Source organism: Camarhynchus parvulus, chromosome 5 (assembly GCF_901933205.1).
Source record: "Camarhynchus parvulus chromosome 5, STF_HiC, whole genome shotgun sequence".
Taxonomy (NCBI): Eukaryota; Metazoa; Chordata; class Aves; order Passeriformes; family Thraupidae; genus Camarhynchus; species Camarhynchus parvulus.
Genome location: NC_044575.1, coordinates 14633239 through 14656366, shown reverse-complemented (window position 1 = coordinate 14656366; position 23128 = coordinate 14633239). Strand labels below are relative to the sequence as shown.

General features: G+C 37.2%; 1 protein-coding gene across 2 annotated transcripts in view; it reads left to right on the top strand.

The window, feature by feature from the left end:
* The window catches only part of KCNQ1 (potassium voltage-gated channel subfamily Q member 1), a 329005-nt gene that overhangs the window by 78735 nt on the left and 227142 nt on the right, over positions 1–23128 (top strand). The window contains exons 4-12 of one of the 2 annotated variants that reach the window (XM_030949999.1): positions 1234–1312; positions 2236–2332; positions 2877–3017; positions 9883–9993; positions 12464–12559; positions 14760–14882; positions 15904–16045; positions 19752–19817; positions 22648–22768. In XM_030949999.1, the coding sequence (XP_030805859.1) occupies positions 1234–1312; positions 2236–2332; positions 2877–3017; positions 9883–9993; positions 12464–12559; positions 14760–14882; positions 15904–16045; positions 19752–19817; positions 22648–22768 (976 nt within the window). The remainder of the gene's footprint in view (positions 1–1233; positions 1313–2235; positions 2333–2876; positions 3018–9882; positions 9994–12463; positions 12560–14759; positions 14883–15903; positions 16046–19751; positions 19818–22647; positions 22769–23128) is intronic. The other variant, XM_030950000.1, reaches the window with a different exon arrangement.

The following is a 23128-nucleotide window of genomic DNA, read 5'->3' as shown; positions in this document are numbered from 1 at the left end:
CACCTAAATTCTGTTGAGATTCAATTGGCTTCCTAAAATGACTTAAGGGTTCTTGGAAATTGCATCCAAATATTCCATATATGTCACTAATCATTGTGTTTTTAGATGCTTGTCATTAATTTAACAGTTTCACCAAAAGAAACATAATTCAAAATCAATCTGTATTTTCTTAGCCAGCATTGAAAAAACAGTGTAAAGACCCTTTCCCTGTACTTAAGTGCTTGAAATATATATGGACTAAATAAATCAATCAGGCATTGGAAGAGGAGTATTGGTGTGGAAGAATAGGAATTCTTGTTCTGTGATATTTTCCACTACTCAGAAACATTATATGTTGTTGAGTACAGGACATAGGTTTCCATAAACTGTTTACAGTTTTGTCAAATGTAAATTACAAAATTTTGTACCTGGGTATTTTTACAATTATAGAATTGATTTAGCTTCTCTGTGCATCCATCCATGTGTGTATATATATATATATATAATGTAAATAGCAACTCTATCTCAGGTGTGACTGCAGCTATAAAAAGACTTTGACTGCATCTTTGCCCTCTGGCCACAATCCATTTCTTAAGCATTCTGAAACATCATCCAAATTAGATCAGTTTGGAAAGCAAAATGTAGTTCTGCTGTCCCAGATATGGATCAAGAACTATTTAATTCTCCAAAATACAGAGTTCTTTTCCAAAATTTACTAGGCCCGAGGCATGTAGATTTAGAGTACAGTACTGACTGACTTAAACTAAATTAGACTCATACCCTAATTTCAATTTTCACTCCCTTTTAGACCTGGACAGATGAAATGATAGTAAGGCAATTTTCTTATATATGAAATTAATCTTAAAATCTCGTCAATTAAAAATTAAAATCAATTAAAATCCTGTCTAAGCACAGAAGAGAAAATAAGAATTGGAGAAGAGAGAATAGATGGAAACTGCTGAAATTCCTCCTGGGTTTAAGCTAATAAGGATTCCAGGCTGCTTGACAGTAACTGTTCATTCATCTAGACTGTGACCAGCTTGGACCCATCTCAGTACAACCTTTCCATGATATCACATGATGGATTTTTTTTTTATATGCCACAATTGAGATCTCTTGATATATAAACAAAAATATTAAGTAGGAGTGGCTGTTCAGGTTGTTAAAGTGATATGGTCTTTGGTTCTAGTAGTCTTGCAGAAGTATTGCAAGATGCTGCTAATTAATTTTCTTCTACTGACTTTTGTTTTCCAGATTTAATTGTAGTTGTTGCTTCCATGATAGTTCTTTGTGTGGGCTCTAAAGGTCAAGTCTTTGCAACCTCTGCTATCAGGTAATTATATGCCATAAAAGAAAGTGGTGTTATCTGACCAAGGTGGAGTTTCTTCTTTTGTTTTAATTTACCTCCTGTTTCAATTCTTGCGGGAGAAAATGAGTCACTGCCCAGTGTCATGTCATAGAGCAGATGACTGATCGTGTAGTGGTGATCCCAAGAAGTGTAGGGGAGATAAAATTTTGTTGTAACACTTTTATGGTTAGTAGGGATAGAGAAGCTCATTCTCCTTCCCCCTTTCCCCAGCTAGGTGGGTTCTACCCAAATCCTGGCTTAGTTTCTTGGCTCAGTTCTATAGCAATTTGTTGATACTTCATATCTCTGACATTTTCAAGCTGCCTCTTTATAAAATGTCTGTGGTTGTGAATTCCTGATGGACTGAATCCACCTTGTGCTCAGGAAGGTCACACCCCTTGGTTTTCTTGGTTGAATGGGTGGCAGTGTGCCTTGCTATTCACACTATCTGAAGCTATGCTCTGGGATTGCAGTGACTCACATAAAAAGAATATTTTAAAATGTTACTGGACTGTCTGGTTCAAATTGCCTATGAAATTCCTCAAAGATAAGGAAATCAGATCTTCAGTTAGCTGGTTCCATATTTTGTTTTCCATCCTGATGAGCACGTCAAATATGAGTTGATGAATGATTTCCAGAGCATTTACAGTTTGTGTCCAAAATTCCTGAATCCTTGAGTTATCCTTACTAGCCATGTGTACAAAAGTCACTTCTTCCCTTGGACGATCTCCCCAGATTGTCTTCATAACAAACAGGAAGAAAGATGGGTGAGTGAGGTGAAAAGACACAGGCTACTAAATCTAACATAAAATACTCTGTGTCTCTTAAAACTGTGCTTTGGAAGCCAGGAATTTTCGACCTCTGTTTTTTCTCTTGTTTGGTCTCTTAATTTGAAAATTGTGTTCCAGGGGCATCCGTTTCCTGCAGATCTTACGGATGTTGCACGTTGACCGTCAGGGCGGTACCTGGAGGCTGCTGGGGTCAGTGGTGTTCATACACAGACAGGTGAGTTTGGGAAGTCTGAGGAATGGCACAGCTGATGCCAAAGCTTTTATATTCAGAACAGCATACATTCAGCCCTGATGCTGGTATCACTTATATTTAGTGTGGTGGCAGGTAGTCATTTATTTTAACCAAGTATGGTTGTTCTGCCTTATGTTCACTGACACTTTGGCAAATTTTGACTTGTAGTTTTGGACTCAACAACAGAAAATGAGACTTCTGAAAACTAGTCCTAATATCTCCTAAAATATGTATCTAAATTCCAGAGTTGTTTTGAATCTGGCACTGTTTGAAAAAGTTACCCAACTACTTTTTGGTGGCCAGAAGGTTAACAAGTCCTGTGTGTGACGAGGTTGTTTTGACTCTTTGTTGTCTGTGGATCTCAGTGGATTTTTTGTTAACTTGCATAGCCAACACTCAGTGTCAATATTTTTTAATTACTGAGATTGCATTTTTCTCTTCCAGTTATCCTTTATAACCCATCAGTGTTAGGAAATTTAGGTGTCTCAATGAGATCATAATGCCATTATTTTGATTCTCTTTGCAGGAACTGATAACTACGCTCTACATTGGATTTCTAGGCCTGATTTTTTCCTCCTATTTTGTGTACCTGGCTGAGAAAGATGCTGTAAATGATTCTGGAGAAACAGAGTTTGGCAGCTATGCAGATGCCCTGTGGTGGGGAGTAGTAAGTATAGCAATTTTATGTGTAAAACTGTCCAGTGTGGAGTAAAATTCAAGCAAGCATGGAGTAAGAACATCGCTTTGAAACAGCTTCTTACTGCCTCAGTACACTTTCTGGTTTTGTAATTCTATGACCCTACAAAAATACTATAGCAGATCAGTCATATTGTGTGGTGTTTACAGTCTCAAGTGATCTAAAGTGACCACATTACATTAAAAAAATGTAGAAACACATGTTCTATCTTCCCTACTGGTACAGGGATTATTTCTTGCTACCTTTGACATGGTAGTGTTCAAATGTCTAAGATGGTAAGAGTCTTGCTAATTCAGGGCTAGGCTTTTTTGAGAGGGCTGTGGTGTTTAGGTTTTCTTTGTCCATCTTTTTGTTGGGTTGGGATTTTTTCCTTAAAACAGTTATCTGTGTTTTGCAGTTTGACCTGTGACTCTAATTCCCAGTTTATTCAGAATGGACTAATTCTGGAGCAAGAAGCATCTAAGATAGAGAGGAAATCCAGGCACAGGACTCTTCCTAGGTGGTTTTATTGCTTTGGGAGCCACTTAGTGTCTTCACACAGCATTTGTCTGTGCAGTATTGTAACTGTCTTCTTTAGAGATTTCTCAGCTTTTTCTAAGGTGCTGCCGCAATTTAGGTGTAGATATATCTTTAGTTCTGGTAGTAAAGTTCTCCTTTATTGCTATTACTAGTGACAGTGTCTCTTTATTATATGCATTTACTGGTTTGGCAGCTCTATTCTGGGACTACATTTTCATAAACATTTTAATTTTGTTGCTTCTGCTAGTAACTATTCCCTCTTTTGTTCTCACAGGATATACAAATACTAGGTTGGCAATTTTGTTCTGGGATTTCCCATCTGTAATTGTTCTCATTTCTGTTTCCTATTGCAGTTCAAAGAAAGGTACTTTTTGGAAGCTGTTTTTTCTTGTCATTAGCATTCAAGCAATGGCTTTTTTAAATCTGCTTTAATTCTATTAGCTTAATCAAACTGTCATTAGTAAGTGCTACAGATCTTTGTGCTGATCTTCTAGAGCTTTTTCTTTGCTGCTTAAAATCAAAAGGCATTGTTTCTCTTTTTTTCTTTTTCTTTCTCTTTTTTTTTTGTTAAAAATAATACTAATTAATAAGTCTTCTGTATGGGAGTGAAAGGACTAACACCTCCATTTCAATAATAAAATACATGTATGAATTTAAAAACGTATATTAAGAAATATTTTTGATAAACCTCTGCATGTGTGTGCTTATATAGTCTTCTTTTTTCAAATCTTCACTTGCTGTTTCAGGAAGGAAAGAGCCATTGATGAGCAAATCCACTGCAGGTCTGCTGGTGCTGAAATGCATATGTAGCCCTTTTTGAATACAACAGGTTTTGTTTTGTTGTATTGTTTTGCTGCTGTGATCTGCTGTAGAATTCTTTCTTCTTGTTGTCTGCCATGGTTAAATACAGGCTTTCTTAGGACCAGAAGACTTACTGTGTAGCCCAAGAAAGTGGCTTTCTGTCAAGTAGCTTTTTTCAGTGCTTTCATGTCATTATGGCATTTTTATTTTCCACTACATTGGTCAGATGACTCAGTAATTAACAGTGGCAGATGTAGCTGCATTTAAAAACACATGCTGTCATTGGTGTTGCCATTAAAAACTGAGTGTGTGACAGACCAGATTGGCTTACTGAAAATACAGTAAAAACTCCCATAGAAGCAACACGATCTGTCAGGTTATTGAAATAGTCTCCTTTCAGGGAATTATTGTTCAGTTAATAGGCGTGGCAGTTATTTTGTCTTCCTAATTACAATAAACTTATTTAATCAATACATTTAATTATGATTATATTTTTTCTCTGTTATAGCTTCTATTGTGTTGCAGCATGCCACGTGAAGTGTGAGACTGCATTCACTGAACACATAATGTAATTTCTTTAATATTGAAAGTAGAATTAGGTGTCCTTGTTCTAACACACTTCCACTAACTGCTAAGAAGAAAACTGAGATGGATTCAGGTCCATCCATTTCTGGTTTCTTGATAGTGCAATATTCTTCATTCTTTCTGCTAGGAAAAAACCCCATTAAGTTAGGACAGAGAAGTTAGCCCACAGAAGCTGTGGATGTCCCATCCCTGGAAGTGTTCAAGGCCAGGTCAGATGGGGCTCTGAGAAACCTGGTCTAGTGGAAGGTGTCCCTGCCCATCTCAGGGGGTTGGAACTTGGTGGCCTTTAAGGTTTCTTCCAACCCAAACCATTCTATGATTCTATGAATAGCTGGGAAGTCACAAGAATTCTTTCTAGTAGAGGTCTCAAACTCATAAAAACTTTTCTCAAGTGTTAGATCTTGAAAGCTTTGGTTATGTTTAGCCAGAATTTTCCAAATTGCTTAAACACCACAAATTCTGGTCAATGAAAATCTGTTTTCAGCTAACCCTGCAGAAGAGGATAATTCACAGCTCCTGTCTCAGACACCGTCATAAATAAGTGATCTCTCTTCTCTGAAAGTGCCCTTGCCTGACATAGTAGAGAATGCTTCAAAAAGTCCTTGACAGTGTTTTCACATCCCTTTTCTCACTCTCCAGCACTGTGCTTTTTTGTTATCTCAGTCTGTGTGTGCACTGCTAAGCAAGTTCTTTGGGCAGCAGTAACAGAATATGCAATATAGCTGAGATAAACCATATAAAAGGTCTGTGTCACCACAACTAAACTGAAGTGTGTTACCGACACTTAAACTGCATATGGAGTTGGGTACTTTCATAGTGCTGTGCTTTGTTGACTATAGGCACACCCCTAGGGCGCATAACTTGTAATTAAATGTTCCTCATTGTCATTGTTGTTATTTGTAAGTCTATATTGCTTTTCCATTTTCATATGTAAATTGGCCTCCTGGGCTTTATTTGAATTTCCTTGAGAACTCTGGACTGTAGCTATTTGCCATGTCAGTTATGGGCTTCTTGAAGAAACCTAGGATTGCCTTATGGCATAAAGGGTTGTCTGTATTATTGCTGCTTTTGAATGCAGTGGGAGCTGTATAAATTCTGCCACTAGTAGGATATCTGTACATCCTTCAAAAACGAGTTTAGCATTTGCAAGTAAAATAAGTGTGATGTGGTGCATCTTTCAGTTCTCCAGTGCCAGAATTCAAAATTAGTCTGCATATATTGTCTGTCATGTCCAGACTGACAGTTTTAAAGACCTTATATAGATTCAAGACCAATAAAACCAGGCAAGCATTAAAAATAAAATTAAAAAACAGACACTTAAAAAATTGAGATAAATGTTCTCATTGAATCTGTCAGAGATGACCACCTTCAGAAAGCATTACCTGCTCACTGTCTCTGGGGGTTTTGTGGGTCTTAGTGTTTGCTTGTGGGCTTTTGTGTTGTTGTTTTTTTGTCCCCCTCCCTCTCTCCTTCAGCATTCATTTCAATCCTATTGGAGAGCAACTGAGAGGAGCTCTGCTTTTGATAAACTGAATAAACACACAATTTCCAACCTTCACTTTGGAACAAACATGCCTCAGAAAAGCTGGGCTTAACAGTCTCTTTGATCATGAACACTATTTCCAAAAGCAATTATTGAATATACCCATGCATGGATATTTCTCTGTGCCTTTTGCTTTGAATTGAAGCAAAGAGTTTTCTGCAAATAACAGCTTTACTTGAGGATTTCTTGTTCCTTTAATTATTACAGTTTAGAAGATAGGCATTTTCACTAAGGACCAAATTCAACAGAACATTTACAAGTTTGCTTATTCTTAAGCATACACAAAACAATGTCCTGTTTAGTAAAGCCCATCAGTATGTGCTAAATGTAAGCTGAAAATCAAAGTTGGGGGAAAGCTTTGCTGAAAAGTTAAAGGAAATTCCACTCAAAACTGCACATGCATAAAACTTTTGCTAAATTAAAAGTAATTTGACCTAATTTATAAAATGTTTGTACATAAATTTTAAAAAATAGCTTCATGAAAAGTGATCTCATGGATCTTGTATTATTCAGAAGTCTTTTCCCCCCCTCTTCTCAATTAAAAAGGCTGTAGAGAGCAGTACACTGACTTCAATGTTTGACAGAAGGGAGCATGTTATTTTTGGTTTCTATGTGGTTTACAAGTCAAGTGTACCAACTATACACATGTGACATCCTTTTTTAAAATCTGATTTTGGGGATTGTTTGGATGTCTTGTGGGTGAGTTGTTTAATTTGGGAATTGTTGAAGCAGGGGTTGAAAGATGCAGATATTTTTAATTGCTTTTTGCAAGGCATCCCTTCCTTTTGCAGCTGCCTTCTCATCACTGAGCTTTAACTCTATGAGTGCTTCCAACTATGTTTGGTTCTCATACGAGGAACTCTTACGGGGAAGTTGTGAAGAAACCTTTTAAAATTTGCAAAGTACAGATGTAGATATTGTTACAAGTAGAGATTCTTACATTTTAGAGCTGTTTACTATCCGAATTTTCCCAGGTACACAGCAAGGATTTAATAGGCAGAACATCCTTACTTAACTGATTCATTTCCTGTGCTTAGTTTAGTCTGGTATAGCCTAAAATAAAATCCTTTCCCTACTCAGTGCTGATGAAAATTACTATTTCTTCTTTCTGTGTGGGTTTTTTGCTTCATATTCCCCCCTTCAGACTTTTGATTCATATGTAATAGGAACAACATTAGTCTTAATGCCTAAATCTGTGGTGATGTTCATCAGATCAAAGTTGTAAAATAGTCGTTGGATGAATATGATTTTGTTCCTAATTAAAGCAATTGTTTTACAGGCTTTTCAATGAAATTCAATGTGTGAGCTCTTGTATCAATTTAATTTCATTATGCCAACGTATTTAATATGGTAGAGTAGAAGTTGAGTCAGTATTTCCATTATAATGTCCTCTTTTACAACTGTAAAATTAGTATTGTGCTCTTTAGGGAGTTTTAATCCAGCTGTAAAAAATGACTTAGGGCAGAAACTTGGGATGTAAGATTTCAACAGCATGTATTTTGAGGGAAAAAGAAAATGTAGTTTCAGAATACAATGCATTTGTAGATGGTTAGAGTTATAAGGGCATAGGAAAAAGTTAACTTCAGACTTTGATTTGCAACCCAATTTCCAAAACTTTTTTATTTTAGAAAAGCTTCCTGGACAGCGATCACAGGAAATACTTTTTTGTGTTACTGATGATTCATATAAACCAATTCAGAAGGAAGGGGAAAGGATGTGGTGGGAAAGGGGAGGCAAATACTTAGATGGATATGAATTCTTATTCAGTTATACTTTGGTCAGCTCAGAAGCACCTATTTCTTTTCACATTTCTAGTTAATGTGTGTATTTCAGCATGATTTTAATACTGTAACACAAAATAGTTGATAACATTTTTCACTTACAAGGATTTATAATATTTTTCAAAAACAGAAGCATAAACCATTATTTTCTCTCATAATCTCTGTAAGAAGGCATTGGAGGCCATAATTTTTCCCATAATTATATTTCCTTTTTTTATTCCATATTTTTAAAGTGAAATTGTAATTAGGTTTTAGGTTTTTTTTTTCCAAGCCACCCTCCTATGTAAGTAAGGAGATAACATCACTCTCCCTTCCCTCATCAGGTCCTGAATTAAGGTAGAATTTTAATAACAATTTTAAGAATACAGGCAAAGGTGCTTGGGTAGTTAGCTAACCCTTACAGTGCTTCTGTGGGGTATGAAACAGTTTTGGACCAAGGCCACGTTTTAAAAACCTGTATTAAAAATTAAAAACTAACAGATGAATGTTTGAGTATCAGCAGCTGGTGAGAAACTCGCAATGACCATCCCCAGCTCAAGCTGCCCCTTTTGTCCTGTGTTTGACTTGCACACAGTGACTTTGCTTAGAGGCTGGGCTAGTTCAGGACGAGGTGAGGATGGCCTGTGTGTGTGACTGTGGGACCAACATCTGTGTCCCCAAGCCCACAGGGTCAGAAGAAAGTCTGACCAGCCCACAGCTGAGCTGTGCCTCAGCTGCTTGAGGGCTCCATGTGGTTTCCCATGCTCTGATTTGCTTAGCCTTCCTCAAAGTCACAGATAAAAATATCTCTAATTTACAAATTCAGAAATAGCTGGTGACATAGGTGAATTTAAATTGCTCTCAGATGCCAAATGCATCCTCGTGCTTCAAACAAATACGTTCTTTCCTTTAGCTCATGCAAATAATGACTTATTAAGCCTTGTTATGCTACATCACTGTGGTGGTAATCTTTACTTCAGTGTTCTGAAAGGCAAACTCAACAGATGTTTCCTGCATGTGTGCTTTAAATCATCTGTTCCTGCTCTCAGTGTTTTATATGAATTGGTGATTCATTGGGCTGTTTTCAGGGTCTTTACTACATGGGAAATGTTCAGCCTCTCTTGCTATTTGTACCAGTGTTATCTGTAGAGTGCTTCATGCCTGACCTCAGTCACAGTGCCTGGTTACCGTGTGTGTGTGCTCTTTCCGTGCAGCATTCTCAGCAAACATCTGCCCATCAACCAAATCACAGCTCAGAACTGCTGGCAGCCTTTCCCTAAAGAAAGTGTGTGATGTAGGCAGGCAACCCCTATCCCAGTAATTTCATATGCTGTCCAGTTGCCTCAGCCATGAAGACTTAAATTGATGGGTTTACTTTGCAAGATTTTAAATGTGTGTTTTGTTGTGATTCGGTTTCTTGTGTGTTTTTCCATTCAGTATTAGGTGGGGCAGCAAACCTGGAAGGAAGAGTGTCACACAGTGCCATTAGTGTCACACAGGCTGACAGTGGGAGAGTTAGGAATGCAGCTAATGCTTCTTTGAAATGAATAAAAAAGGAAGAGGGAGCAACAATCCCAAAGTGCCTTGTTAATACTTGCTATAATGCCCTCTTTATTTCTCTTTGCAGGTGACTGTTACAACTATTGGCTATGGAGATAAAGTGCCACAGACCTGGATAGGAAAGACAATTGCATCTTGCTTTTCAGTGTTTGCAATCTCATTTTTTGCACTGCCTGCGGTAGGTTCTCTTGTACTTTTGCAAAAATTTGATGTTGATCCATTAGTTATCCAAGGGAACTTCTGTTATTGATTCTTTAACCTTTAATTTAACCTGGTTTTGTGTAAGCTCTATGTTAAGCTTCTATATTGTAGCTGAAATTTATGTAGCTTGTAGAACAAAAGAGCTTCTAGAAGTAGCTAAATAAATACGCAGTGGATTTTGTATGCAACACTAGATTTGAGGCGGATTTGTATTTGAGGAAGAGATGTTTCATTCCAAGTAATTTTCTCAGCCTAGCTCAGAAGTATTATTGAAGGAAATTATTTCTAATTACTTCTTAGTGATGACTTAGTGATGTTTTGGATTTTTTTTTAAGACATTCACTCATAGTTTACTCAACACATTAGGTCCAAGGTGAACTGGAGAATTCTCATGTACATCCTTCATCTAGAAAAGCTTCCAAAAATATGTCACTGCCAGAAAGACAGCAATCAGCAGCCAGAGACACTGATGCAGTTCTTCACAAAATTAATATCTGTCCATGGCAAAAGTCCTGTTTTCAATGTGACCTGGAACTGACCTTTTAAAGCTGTTCTGACACTTCGTTTGCACTGAGAACAGGTTCCTGAGTGCTTTCAAACAAGAAACAAGGCACTTCATTTCCAAGAGTAAATTGAAAATCAGCAAAACTTGGACTGCAATTTGCAAATCCAAATATTCAGTGCCAGGTGTAGCTAAGGATGTGTTTTCCACAAATTTAGCCAGACTCCTGAATTGTGCTGTTAAAATGTTTGTGCCGCCTGAAGCATTCTGTTTACATGTTTATTTTTTCAGTTCAGGGACACGAGCAGTCGTGTTAGCAGATGTTTGTGTAGTTCTAATGAAGAAGTGGTGGGGATGGTACAGAATAGATGAGAATACTTTTATGCCACTACCATCACAAAAGTTCTTCACAGCATGAAAACTCCAGTGACCTTTTAAAATTAGTTGCCTACTTTAAAGATACATAATCTTTTACAGAGGAGGATAATTAGGTTTTATAAATTCTCCAGCATCAGTTTGCCTTTAAAACATATTCTTCCCTCCCTCCTCATTCTAATATCTTCCACTTTTATTTTAGAAGAGAAATCAGATAAGTGAAATGATCGGTATGGAAAATGGCAAAATCTACTTTTTTTGACTGGAGAATGTTGGTGGTGGGGTGTTTTGTTTTGGTTGGTGGGTTTTATAAAATCAGTCTAAAATGCCACAAAAATGTTTTATAAATGATTGTGTAGCAGCCGTGCCTTCGCAGCCATGTTTTATGTTTACCTGTCAGATTTCCCTAATCTTTGTTGAAGTAGAACCACACCAATCACCCCTTTATTAGTGGGATTTTCCTTACTGAGTGAAGATGTTCCTGTGGGTTGGCCCAAGGGGGAATTCAGGGTTTGAAGCTCTATTGTAGGCTTTCTTGTTGATGTTTTAAGTAGGAGGATCTGGCTGAGATCACAGTCAAAAGTGATTGTAGTGGCTAAATGCAACTGGTGTGGGTTCTGGATCTGGCAATGATCCCTCATTTCCCAAATATGTGGTGTTTGAGCATCATCATCTCTTTGATCTTTACTAAATCAACATAATAGGAAGGGCATTTCATCTTCCTTTCAAAATATTTAATGATTAATAGAGTTCTTAGAGGTTGAGCCAAGATTCCTGGCTGCTCGGATGCCTTCTACTGTGTGTAGAAAAAGAATTGTGCTTTCTTGAGTAGGTGTAATCATGTAAGACAATTTATAAAAGATTTCATTTTCACCTGTTACTAAAACTTCTGTTAAATATGCCTATACCTGTGCAAATGACCACATAAATGGCTTTGCTCTTTACTTATATTAGGCCTTCATATCTATATTACATTTGTAGTCTAGTTCAGATTTCATACCATCCAGTGCCATTAGTCCATGTCCCTTGTCCTGAGAGTGAATTAGATGGCTTTGTATTCGACTCAGTTGACCACTTTGAAATATGACTTTTTCTTTTCTTCTTCCTCTTTCCTCACTCTCAGCTGGGATTAATATATGGACATGGAAATTACCATACCACAGTTAAAAGGTCCAGTGGCTTACATCATGCCCTGCCAAAGCTTTATTTCTTATGAAAATGTAGTTAAGCCCATCAGGTTGGTTTTTTTCCTCTATTCTGTCATTCCCCTACACAAAACTTCGTGAGACTTTTAGAGGGTATGAAATGTCATTTCTGTTTCCTTTTTTGGGTCTGAGTCCAGCAGGCTTTGCATCAGGGCATGATAGCATTCACAGTTGGCTTCAGCAAGTAATAACTGAGACTAAAAATTTCACTGTATTAAGTCATTTCCTCAAAATAATTAGTTGAGTTTTATGATGCTGAATAGAAGTTTATTAACACAACATAATTTGGCAATTTTATGTGGGGCTCTTTCCCTCCACTCTTACAAAAAAATAAAAAAAAATAAAGTTTTTTTTTCTTTCCACAGGGAATTCTTGGTTCAGGCTTTGCCCTAAAGGTACAACAGAAACAAAGACAGAAGCATTTCAACCGTCAGATTCCAGCTGCTGCCTCACTCATACAGGTACTGAGTTCTTGCATATTGCAAGCTGCAATTTCTTCCCATTTATAGTAGGTTTTTTGTTGTGGGGTTTTTTTTTTCCCCCAAGCTGTTGGCAATTTTTCCCTCCCTGATTCCCATTAAAAACTGTACAGAAATTACAGATGCAAGTTTTGGAAATCCAGTCTTTAATGTAAACTAATGAGCAGAAAAGTGCACTCCCAAATCAGTGAAAACTGTTTAATTTAGCTGGTTAAAATCAAAACTGATAATTATCCTGTAATTATTAAACAATTTACCTGAGTGTTATGAAATGTTATGCTTAGAGTAATGAAAACACAAAGAGGAAGTTTTACGTAGAATTGTGCTTTTAAAAAATGCATTGTTGCTTGTAAAGACAAATGTCAAATATGCTTCAGTTGGTACAAATAAATTCTCAAAAATTTCAAATTTAGGAGAAATATGTCAGAATCTTAAACAGGAAAATGTTGTTTGGACTTTTCAGCTCTAGAATAGGTGGCTGGAAACCACTGGGATTCTTTAAAATCAGTATTTTCATGTAGAATAACTGACAGGTAGGAAAATATTGATCCCCCTGTTATAAATGCAATTGCAGTTCAGTTATCAGTATGGTAGAAGAGATTTTATCCTTTACTTCATTGGAGCCAGCATTGCACCCTGGAGAAGTATTAACATGGTTTCATTCTAGGTTTTTCCAGCTTTTCCTTCCTCTACTCAGTACCTGCACATAGCTTTAGAAGCACAGAGATCAAATTTGAAAGGAAACTCGATATACACCTTATTATTTTTTCATTCTCGTATGACTTATTTCTTTAGCTTCATGAGTGAATGTGGGTTTCCAGGTCAGGATCTTTATGGAAACAGTAGCTAACTGTAAAGTTTATGCTTGAAACTAAACAGTCCCAGAGTTAATGTGAAAAAAACCCTGCTTATAGCCAGAGATTAGCTAAAAATCTTGAGATGCGTATGGTATGGTTTTGTAAAGAATGGATTTTTTAATGGGCTCACTGATTCTTTTGGGAAATGAACACCAAATTATTGGGAAGCCTGAGACTGCATGTCCAGAATTGGCTCCATCAGAAATGCTGAGGAGTAAAGAACAAACAATGAGTTCCAGAGTACCTTTTCTTAATAGTTGTAATTATGATTTCCTAATAGTCTCAGACTTCTGAATACCCAATTCAGTAAGTGCTCTACAAATGACTTATAAAAAGATTGTTCTTAAACCAAGATGTTTACAAAATAGGTACAAGACAAGTGAACAGCCCAGATGAGTAATTTTCTTTCCTTGTATTCCTTCTTGGTTTCTTCTAGAGGTTGTTGTTTCTTCCACTTTTCTGTTAATCATGAAGAGATTTATATGGTGATATAAGTCCTTTGCTTTCCAACTGCTGTTTCTTTGCTCTCTCATTCTGCCTTGCTTTGTCTCTTTCATCTAGGCTTTTCTGTCCTTCCCTGCTTTAGGTTGTTTGTGTATAAGTGTGTCCTTTCTTCATGTAGTAAGTGAGGATCTGCCTTTTTAAGTTGGAGACTCATTATTAATCAATTCTGGTATTTACACAGTTAAGAGATAGTGCAGTAGTGTTTTCTTGTTGGTCTTGTTTCCTAGCCCTGCTTTTCCTTCGTTTTGCCTTAGAACATGGGACTTTAGTCATTGGTGGTTGGCAAGAGGGAGGTCTGGGTTTGGGTTTTGGCTCTTGGTTAACCACTGTTGTGCCCACAGTTGCATTTCTTTGTGTGAATATAGCCCTACTGACCACATCACAACTCCTTTTTTTTTTCTGGTCATATTTTTGTGAGGCATGAAAGAACAATTTTTGTCTTTTTCTGAGTAGGGGTCTGTAACATAGGATGCAATAGGCAAAATGCCTAAAGTCAGGTAGGAAATTGGGGCAGAACATAAAATTTGGACCTTTTTTTGAGTCTGGTCTAGAGCTCTCTCTCATTATTTGTTTTTTGCTACTGAGAATAAAAGTTGCACTTGAAAGGACTCATCTTTCTGTGTGGTTTCCCAGTTCTAACTATGTGGTTTCTATTTACTAAATAAGAGTTCTAAACCATGCTGGGTTTGTTTCCAGAGAGCAAATTCAAGAATATCATTAAATAAAGAATGACTGACATGCTACTTGGAAGTTACTCTGTTGTACAGTGAGCCACTGATCTGATTGATTAATTATTCTGTTGCTTAAAACATTTGTTCCAGACTGCATGGAGATGCTACGCTGCAGAAAACCCAGACTCTTCTACATGGAAAATTTACATTCGAAAACCTGCCAGGAATTATCATTTGCTCTCACCCAGTCCAAAACCAAAGAAATCGGTGATGGTATCAATAACTAATTGATTCACATTACAGTTATTTGAAGATTTTAAGTCAGATTGAGTTTTTTTACTCTTTAGAGATTATTTGTTCTGCTTGTTTTACAGATTATTACTTGGTTTCAAATTTTGATTTACATTTCAGTTTTGACAGTTTGAGTATACAAACATTATAAATTAGAAACTGATTTGCTGAATTTCCCTAAACTTGATTTTTTTAATGGATTAGGAAAAGAGTAATAATGACTTAACTCAAGCACATCAGCCAGTTGCTTACCATTGTTTTTTTGAAAACTGTAAGGAAAGGTAAAAAATAAAAAGAAAATCACTTTCATAAAATTTTCAAAATTGTAACTTTTAATTGATTCAAACAAACAAAACCCAAAAAAGCTTCTGTTTCTCTCACCTATTGATTTTGTGATTTTCTAAGCTTTTATGGTAAAGACTTGTTGTGCCTACATAGAGGAATATTGTCATATCAACAGATTCCATAAGTTCAGAATTATTTTGCTTTAAATACAGCAACAAAACCCCTTTGTCAGAATCTTTAGATTATGTAGTACACCATCCCCTGTATTGTAAGAGTATTGCACAGCAGTCTCAAGCTAGAAGGAGAGGATGTTGTGCAAAAACCTTCTCTTGTATCTCCAAGGTTCGTCTGAGTTCAGTAGCAATATATCCATTGGCTTTGTGCTGAAGGTGTGATTTATTGCATCCATAAAATGATAAAGATATTCTAGAATAGTTTGATTTATATAAGCAGCTGCATAACTAGCAGATTTTCTTTTTTAACTGCAGGCAAGGGATTTGGAAATGACAATGTGCAGAAATCTAGTGATTAGCCAGTTTTGGCAGGATGAGGGGGCAACATAATGAGAAACACAGTGTAGGATCGTGAAAATGTAATGCAGGCACTCTTTTAATTGGCTATAGCTCATTGGGGACTGTGTTATTATTGAAGGCATCACTGAAGAGACAACTCTGTGTGACTTGGTTTGAGTAATTTAGTTTATGTGGGTTTTCTTTAGGTTAAAAAGAAGAAATTTAAGTTAGACAAGGACAATGGGCCTTCTTCTCCAGACAGGATGTTGGCTATACCACACATCACCTATGACCACGTGGCCGAGGACAGGAAAACTGATTTCAGTTTTGAACCATTTGAAAATTCTGGTAAGAAGCTCCATTATAAAATGGCAGTAACTGTGATGAGTTCCATGATTAGATTTGCATACAGGTCCTTTTTAGTATCTGTAGTAAATAAGGAAAGTACAAGCTCTTGTCATTCTAAAGCGAGAATACTTTCCTTTTTTGCCTTTGGTTGCTGGCTTGTCTGGGTAAGATTTAACCATTACTTTAATGAGCATGCTTCACTGCAGACAAACTAAATAATTTCTCATTTCTGCCTGCTGCAAGAGCTGGTTAGGCTCTTCCAGCAGGCAGAATCTTAGGCTGGTGCATACATTCCCCAATTCTGCAATTGATTGAAATTACAGGGATTAGCTGTCAGCTTTTCCATGTGAAATTTACCCAGGATGTGTTACTATTGTGCTTGTACCTGAACCAAAAAGGATTGGTGTGCCTTGGCTGCACCAAACATAGTCTGCTACATGAAATCATCATGTGCTCATGCCATCTGCTCTGTGCAGTAGGCTGTGAATCAAGTTTTGAAAGCAGAAGTACTTAAGATAAATGTGGCTCCATCTGTATTAAATGTCACTGTACAAAATGGTACAGTATGAGAAAAAAAAGACAGGACATTGATAATCACCTTATGATTAATAGCTTATTTATATTTGCTTTTGCTGTACTGAGCTTCCAAAATAACTCTGAATTTGCAATGTGGCATTTTTACAAGCGTACTTTTATTGGAAGTTTTTAATGTATTGTTCAAGTTTTGGCAACAAGAGCAAGGTTTAATTTTTAAGGTGTGTTTTATTGATTACAGATACCTTAAGTACTTATGTTTTTTCTCCTCAAAAATTTGGCTGACACGAATAAATGTAATGGGCTTTAAAATAAGACAGCAGCATGGGCTGGCACTGGTTCAAGCATATTTTAGTTCAAGCAGAAAGTCTTGCCTTCCTTGTGCTATTTTGGTGTGCTTGTGTTGTGTTGTTCTGCATCATCCATGCTTTTCCACTCTTTCTTTGCCTTTGCTAAGGAATGGTTGCAAGGTGCATCTGGTGGTAGAAATTACATAGCTGCTAAAAGGTGGACAAGTACTGAGTGTCTCAAAATTTGAGTACACACACCTTTCTTCAAAACAATCAAATTACAGAACCATGCTTAGAGTTGTGAAGTCCCACCTTTTACCACTAAATTTCTGAGCTGATTAAGGACAATACAAATTGATGGCAGCCTACTATTGCTATTTCAAAAGTCAGCTCTCTAGCTTTCAGTGATAGGATTTTCTCTTATTTCTTCTGACACTTATCTTTTTTCTTTTTTATCTGTGTTCTCCTCTATAAACTGTTACAAGTATACAGGACAAACAGGAATGTTAAAATTGCCTGGTAAGTTGAGGAAAATAATTCTGTTTATGGCATGCCAGCTTATGACAGTGTAATGTTTGCAGTGCTTTTCATGTGTGTCTAGTGCCATATAATTTCTAAGAAATCTTTTGCAGCCAAGGAGATCTAGACAGACAGAAAATGGGCATTCTCATACTTGCAATCACAACTGCACCCAGTCTCAATACAAAGAGAAAAGTGAGCACTCATTTGTATAAGTACAGGACCTCTAATGGTTTTTTATATTTGAGAAAAATTGCTCATGTATATATTGCCAATAGAAAAATATAATTTTCTAGTAAATAAGATATAATTCATCCAGTAGTTATCTAAGCACATGATGCAAATTAATTTCTAAATAACTGAATTAGGATGGGAGAAAACTTTCAGATTTGACCCCCCTGGTGTTGTGCATTCTGAAGTACATGCATCTGTTCCTGTAAAAATATGCTGTGGATATTTGTGAACAGATGGGGACCCATAAATTAAATAATTTATTTTGCTGTTTGTCTGGATTCTGTGATCACTTAAGCAGCCATGTAGTCTTGTGATGTTTCTGATGTGCTTGCTTAGGCACTTTCTTAGCAATTGAGTGCTCCCCAAAGACAGTAGGATTAGGGCTAGGTCTGGGCAAAAGGCCTTTGTGGTTTAGTGAGAGTGCTATGACCCACCTGTAAGTTTTGTGCTCTGAATCCACTGCAGACAGCAGAGGTTTCCTTCCAGTGACTGAGTGCAAGGATGCTCAGGCTTGAATTAAATTGACTGAAATGGCAAAGTTCAGTTTTACCCCTAAACCCACATGGGACACAGGTGCAATTAAGGTGTTAAAACAGCAAAACCAAACTGAATCTCCTGGACTCACCCAGTCAATCCTTGATTTTCCCAGTTTCCAACATTCCACAAGGTGCATCTCTGTTGGGGATGGACATGGTGGAAACAAGATCAGGAGGGCAGTAAGAGCCACCAAACAAATCACCTGTTTTATGTGAACAAGAAATTCCTTCATCTTGGGGAAATATCAGAGGAGGTTTACCAATCATCACAGGTTCAGTTTCTGTGTCCCAGCCAGGCAACCGGAGCTCAGTGGAGCTGAGAGGGTGTCTAACACTGTTCTCACAGCAGCTCAAAGAGGAGTGTTGTTTTACTTTCTGTGAAAAAGATTGCCTACACAGAAAACTGGAGCTGCCAAGTCAAAAAGTTTAGAAGGAAGAAACTAAAAAGTACAAGGATAAAGGATACTCTTTCAGCTTTAATTAGGCCTTCAGAAAGCCTCTAGTAACATATCCATATGCTGCTTTCTCACATTCAGTACATTTTTGGGCTGCCCACTTATACTTCAGTCTTCACACTCCTGGATCCCTCATCTGGCTTCCCTGCCGGTATTTTGTGCAACAAGAGATTTCCAGCTTTTTCTCCCTCCTTTTGTTCTCCTGGCATCATCAAAGGATGCAAAAGCAAAACCCAAAGGCTCCATGGCCCATCCTGGCTACTGCAAAAATTTACCTTGTCCTGGCTGGAACCAGGACATGTGTGTAGCACTGGGAGAACACTTGCAAAATGAGGGGTTTTTTTACTCCAATGCATTTTTTATTTTAAGAGATTTTCTCATTGCATAAAAGTAAGGCACCACTCCTGAGAAGCATCAGCCTGTCCAAGTGTGTGAATTCACAGGCAATTCTTAATGAAATAGTTATTAATAGCATAATGCTGTTCAAAAGAACTAAACACAATGTAAAGACTGTGTGTTTTGCTGAGACTCCTTCTCATCACTGGCTCCTCTTGCTTGCCTGAGACATTTCTCCAAGAAATTCAGCTTGATTCAGGTACTTGGTTTACATGGTTGAAGTGGGCAGCTTCAAAAACTTTTTATGGAATGTGCTTGGAAGCTTCAGATGTGGGTGTTCAAACTTCCCCATCCACCTGGCAGCACTGAAACCTGACCAGAAGAGAGCTGCTCTGTGAACAGTGTGAACCAGAGTGAGAGGGGTCTTACCCTTTGGAGCTTGGATGCTAGGAAAGGGAAAGACTTGAGAAACTCTGAAGTCTGGAGGAAAGGGGCAAACAGAGGAGGCCTGTAGGGACGAATATCTTGCAGCAGTTGACACTGCCATGAAAGATGGGCTTGGAAAAGCCATGACGCCTCCACAGTGGCCACTGAACACTTGCCAATGTGTAATGCACTCTTGTACAGTTTCATACACTGTTTTCTATAGTATTTTAAATTTTGTGTCAGGTAGAATATACTAAATTTTAGGTATGCCTGCATCTCCTCAGCTGTCTGTCTGGAGCTTCTATTTTTTTCTTTTATGTTTTTTTCTTCTCTCCTCTCCTATCTCTGTCTCATGTGCATCTTCACTCTGACTCAGATTGTCAGCGCTCCTGGCCATCCTTTTCCACAGACCAGCAGTCTTCCAGCGCTCCTTCCTCTCCAGGTAAAGCTAATAATATTTCATTGTTCCATCATGTTTCATCACCTTTGTTAATTACTAAATCTTTGCAATGCTCAGTCTGGAGCGGTCTTCTGTGGCACAAAAAAATTGTAGAACTGGTTTCTAAAAAGAGATGTTTCAGTAGAATTTTGAGTCTGGAGGTTGTTCAGGTTGTAAATTGCAAATGTTTAAATTCACCCATTATGATCCACTGAAAACTAGTGTCTAAAGCTTCATCTTTTTTTTTTTTTCTTTTTAGCCTTCATATGTAGAAATTGTGTCTTTTTAAAGAATATTTTTTAACACTGCTTTCTAAGAAAGACTTGTCCAAAGTCTAATGGCTATTATTATTTGTTTTTATAAGTAAAAAATGAGCTCCCTGGTGTTCTGCTTGAGCCCTGTTTCAAGGCACTTTGAAGCAGAGAAACTGTCATTAAGGCCATGCTCTTTTCTCAGTTATGGTCACCTCAGAAATTTTTAAAACAGAGGGAAGGAGGTACCATGTTTGCCTCATACTAATCAGCCTCCTGCTTGCTATGTGCTCATACAAGAATTCTTTCAAATAGGCTGAAGCCCAGTCTTGACTTCTGTGTTGGAATTTGAAATGCAGGGAATTTTCAAAGCTTAGAATTAAACACGGGATTTGATGTGAGACATTGGAAAAGGCTTCCAAACTTAGGTACTAGAAGCGAGAATGTGAATTAATAGTTTAAAGCAGAAACACGTTAAGAAGAAGAAGGTTTAGAGTTTTGAAATTTAGAATATAGAAAAAGTAAAAATAGTTTAAAAAGTAAACAAGAATTTTAGAATGCAGTAATGTAGGTTTATATATCATAACATGATTAACTAAAAAAACTTACACTAAGTTTTGTAACATAAGTCCATAAGATGAAATATTTAAGGATTAGGTCAAAACCATAAATATCTTCATTAGCAGTTTTTTATTAGTCAATAAATCCTATAAAAGTCTTATAACTAGGAATCTTGTAAGCTTCTGAGCCATACAGTAAAGATGTGAGACAAACTCACCCTTCCTACCTGTGTAGAAAATAAGAAAAAATCATCATCTAAAAACTCATAAATTCCATCTCTAACTCATTCAAAATTCCTTCAAAAATCCCTATACTTCTGGTTCTTTTTTCATTGTGCCAGTCCTTCTTTCCCTTCCCACAAAACTGGAAAGCTATAGCTGTGACTGACCCAAGAACTGCTGTTCCTGCAGATCCCCCTGGGCGTGGAGTGTGCTGTGTCTCTCGTGAGCACAGTCTCGTGGGTGTTCAGCAAACCCTTTACATGGCTTTAGGTTCAGCAGTTTTTATCACTTGCCATCAGGAAAGCAAAAACATTTGCAAGTCCCTATTTGTGGAAACTGGGAAAGTTTCATTTATGTCATGTAGAAATGAAAGCAGTTAAAATTAATTTGGTGAAAGCCCAAAGAAGTCTGTTTGAAAGACATTTCACTGCACATCTCTATCCGGAATTATTTTGCTGGTTTCACAGCCATGTTTTTGAATGATGGCTATAGCAAAGTGATTAAATAGTATGATACCATAATATTAGTATGATGCTAAAAGCAAAAATAGAAATTAGTACTTCCTAAAACTTGCTACAAAATCTTAATTTTTAAGTGCTATAAGTAGCTCTTGCTTGTAATAAATGTATCCCCTAGCAGTTGTCTTATTTATTTATTTAAAACTGTGATTTTAGAGGTCATCCTTTTCTATTACAATTTCTGGAGTAAAGAGGCTTTCCTTTTGTAGTTTGGACAGCCATGTGCTTAAAGATGAATTAATACTTTCTCTTCTGTTTTTTTAAATTCAAATCCATTTCTGCCATATGAAATCACCCAATTACCTGAGTAAAATGGTTGCATTAAAAGAAAATAATTGTTTCCTGATATTCCCACTTCTATTCTCAGGAAATATCAGCTACATTTAAGTTATCTATTTCTGTTTTAGTCCTTTGGGTTTTGTGTGGCTTTTTGGCAGAGCATTATTTACTGCTGTATTATAAAATATTTAATATTTCATAAATATAAGTAGAGTTTTCATAAATTACTACATTATAATTGTTTTATTGGATATTCCAGCCAGTTGGACTGACAAAGGTTTCTGTGGACTTGTCACAATTACCTATGATTTATATGGAATGTTATCAAGTTTTATTTTCTGTAAATTCATTTACAGTCATGTAACTCACACCAGTAGTTTTATTTATATGCAAATGCTGTGGCTTCTCTAACAAATGTTAGGGCTGTGTTGGAAAAAGCACTTGGTGCTCTTATTGTCAGTGTCTGATAGAATTTCAGAGGCTGAGTTTAGAAATGAAAACTGTAACACTCTCCCTGATATCTTGGATCCGTGAAAATTATGATCTGCAAGTAAATCTGCCAGTAAAACTTTCAACATCTGAAGTTTTGTGAATCAACCTTTCCAGTAAGAACTTTGTCTGGGATGAGCTGGAGATTTTGCCGCCTGTCCTGATTCTGAGCCCAAAGTTGAGTTAGCCTTGTGCCTTAGTGTGAGAGGGAACCAGCAAATTGTCTCTTAATAATGCATGAAGCCCTCTGTCATATACATACTGAATATTCTAGTGTTTCAGGAGTATGAACACAAAAAGAGAAAATATTAGCTTTAATCTTCACCAGAAGTTCAAATACTTTGGACAGAGGAAGAGTTTAAAATTTTGCTTTTTGTGAATTCCGTGATACGTGCAATTTTGGTAACAACTTTTGTTTTCAATATTCTTTTAAAATGTACAGTATTTCAGAGGTCCAGGTGAGCTGCAGACAAATGCTATTGCTTGAACTGTTATCTGCATGTTTTTCTCACAGTAAAAAAGAGCCCAGCGTTTCTAGATGTGAGCACAGGACCCTTCATCAGGACCAGCAGCTTTGCCGATGAGCTTGATCTGGAGGGTGAGACCCTGCTGACCCCAATAACCCACATCTCACAGTAAGTCCAGCCTGTTGAACTGGGCATTGGTTGACTAAGACAAGAGAAGGCACTTCACGTGGGAGGGGCTGATAGGGCTCAAATATCGTAGATGTTTGCGTCAAACCCTTTTCGCCTTGACGTTGGTGTATCCTGTTCTGAGTGCCAGTAAATCTTCATGCTGACCTAAAGACAAGTTCACTTGGCTGTGACACAAGGCTTTAGTTTTCAGCTAATGTCTCTGGGCAGCTGATGGCTGATAGCCTCAAGATTTTTGTGTGGAGACAATGTGTGGGAGTACTTGCCTGGTGAAGGTTATCTTACTCCCTCCACCATTTTTCAGTGGAATAGTTCTGAAGTGCAAATTTTAAATACTACTTA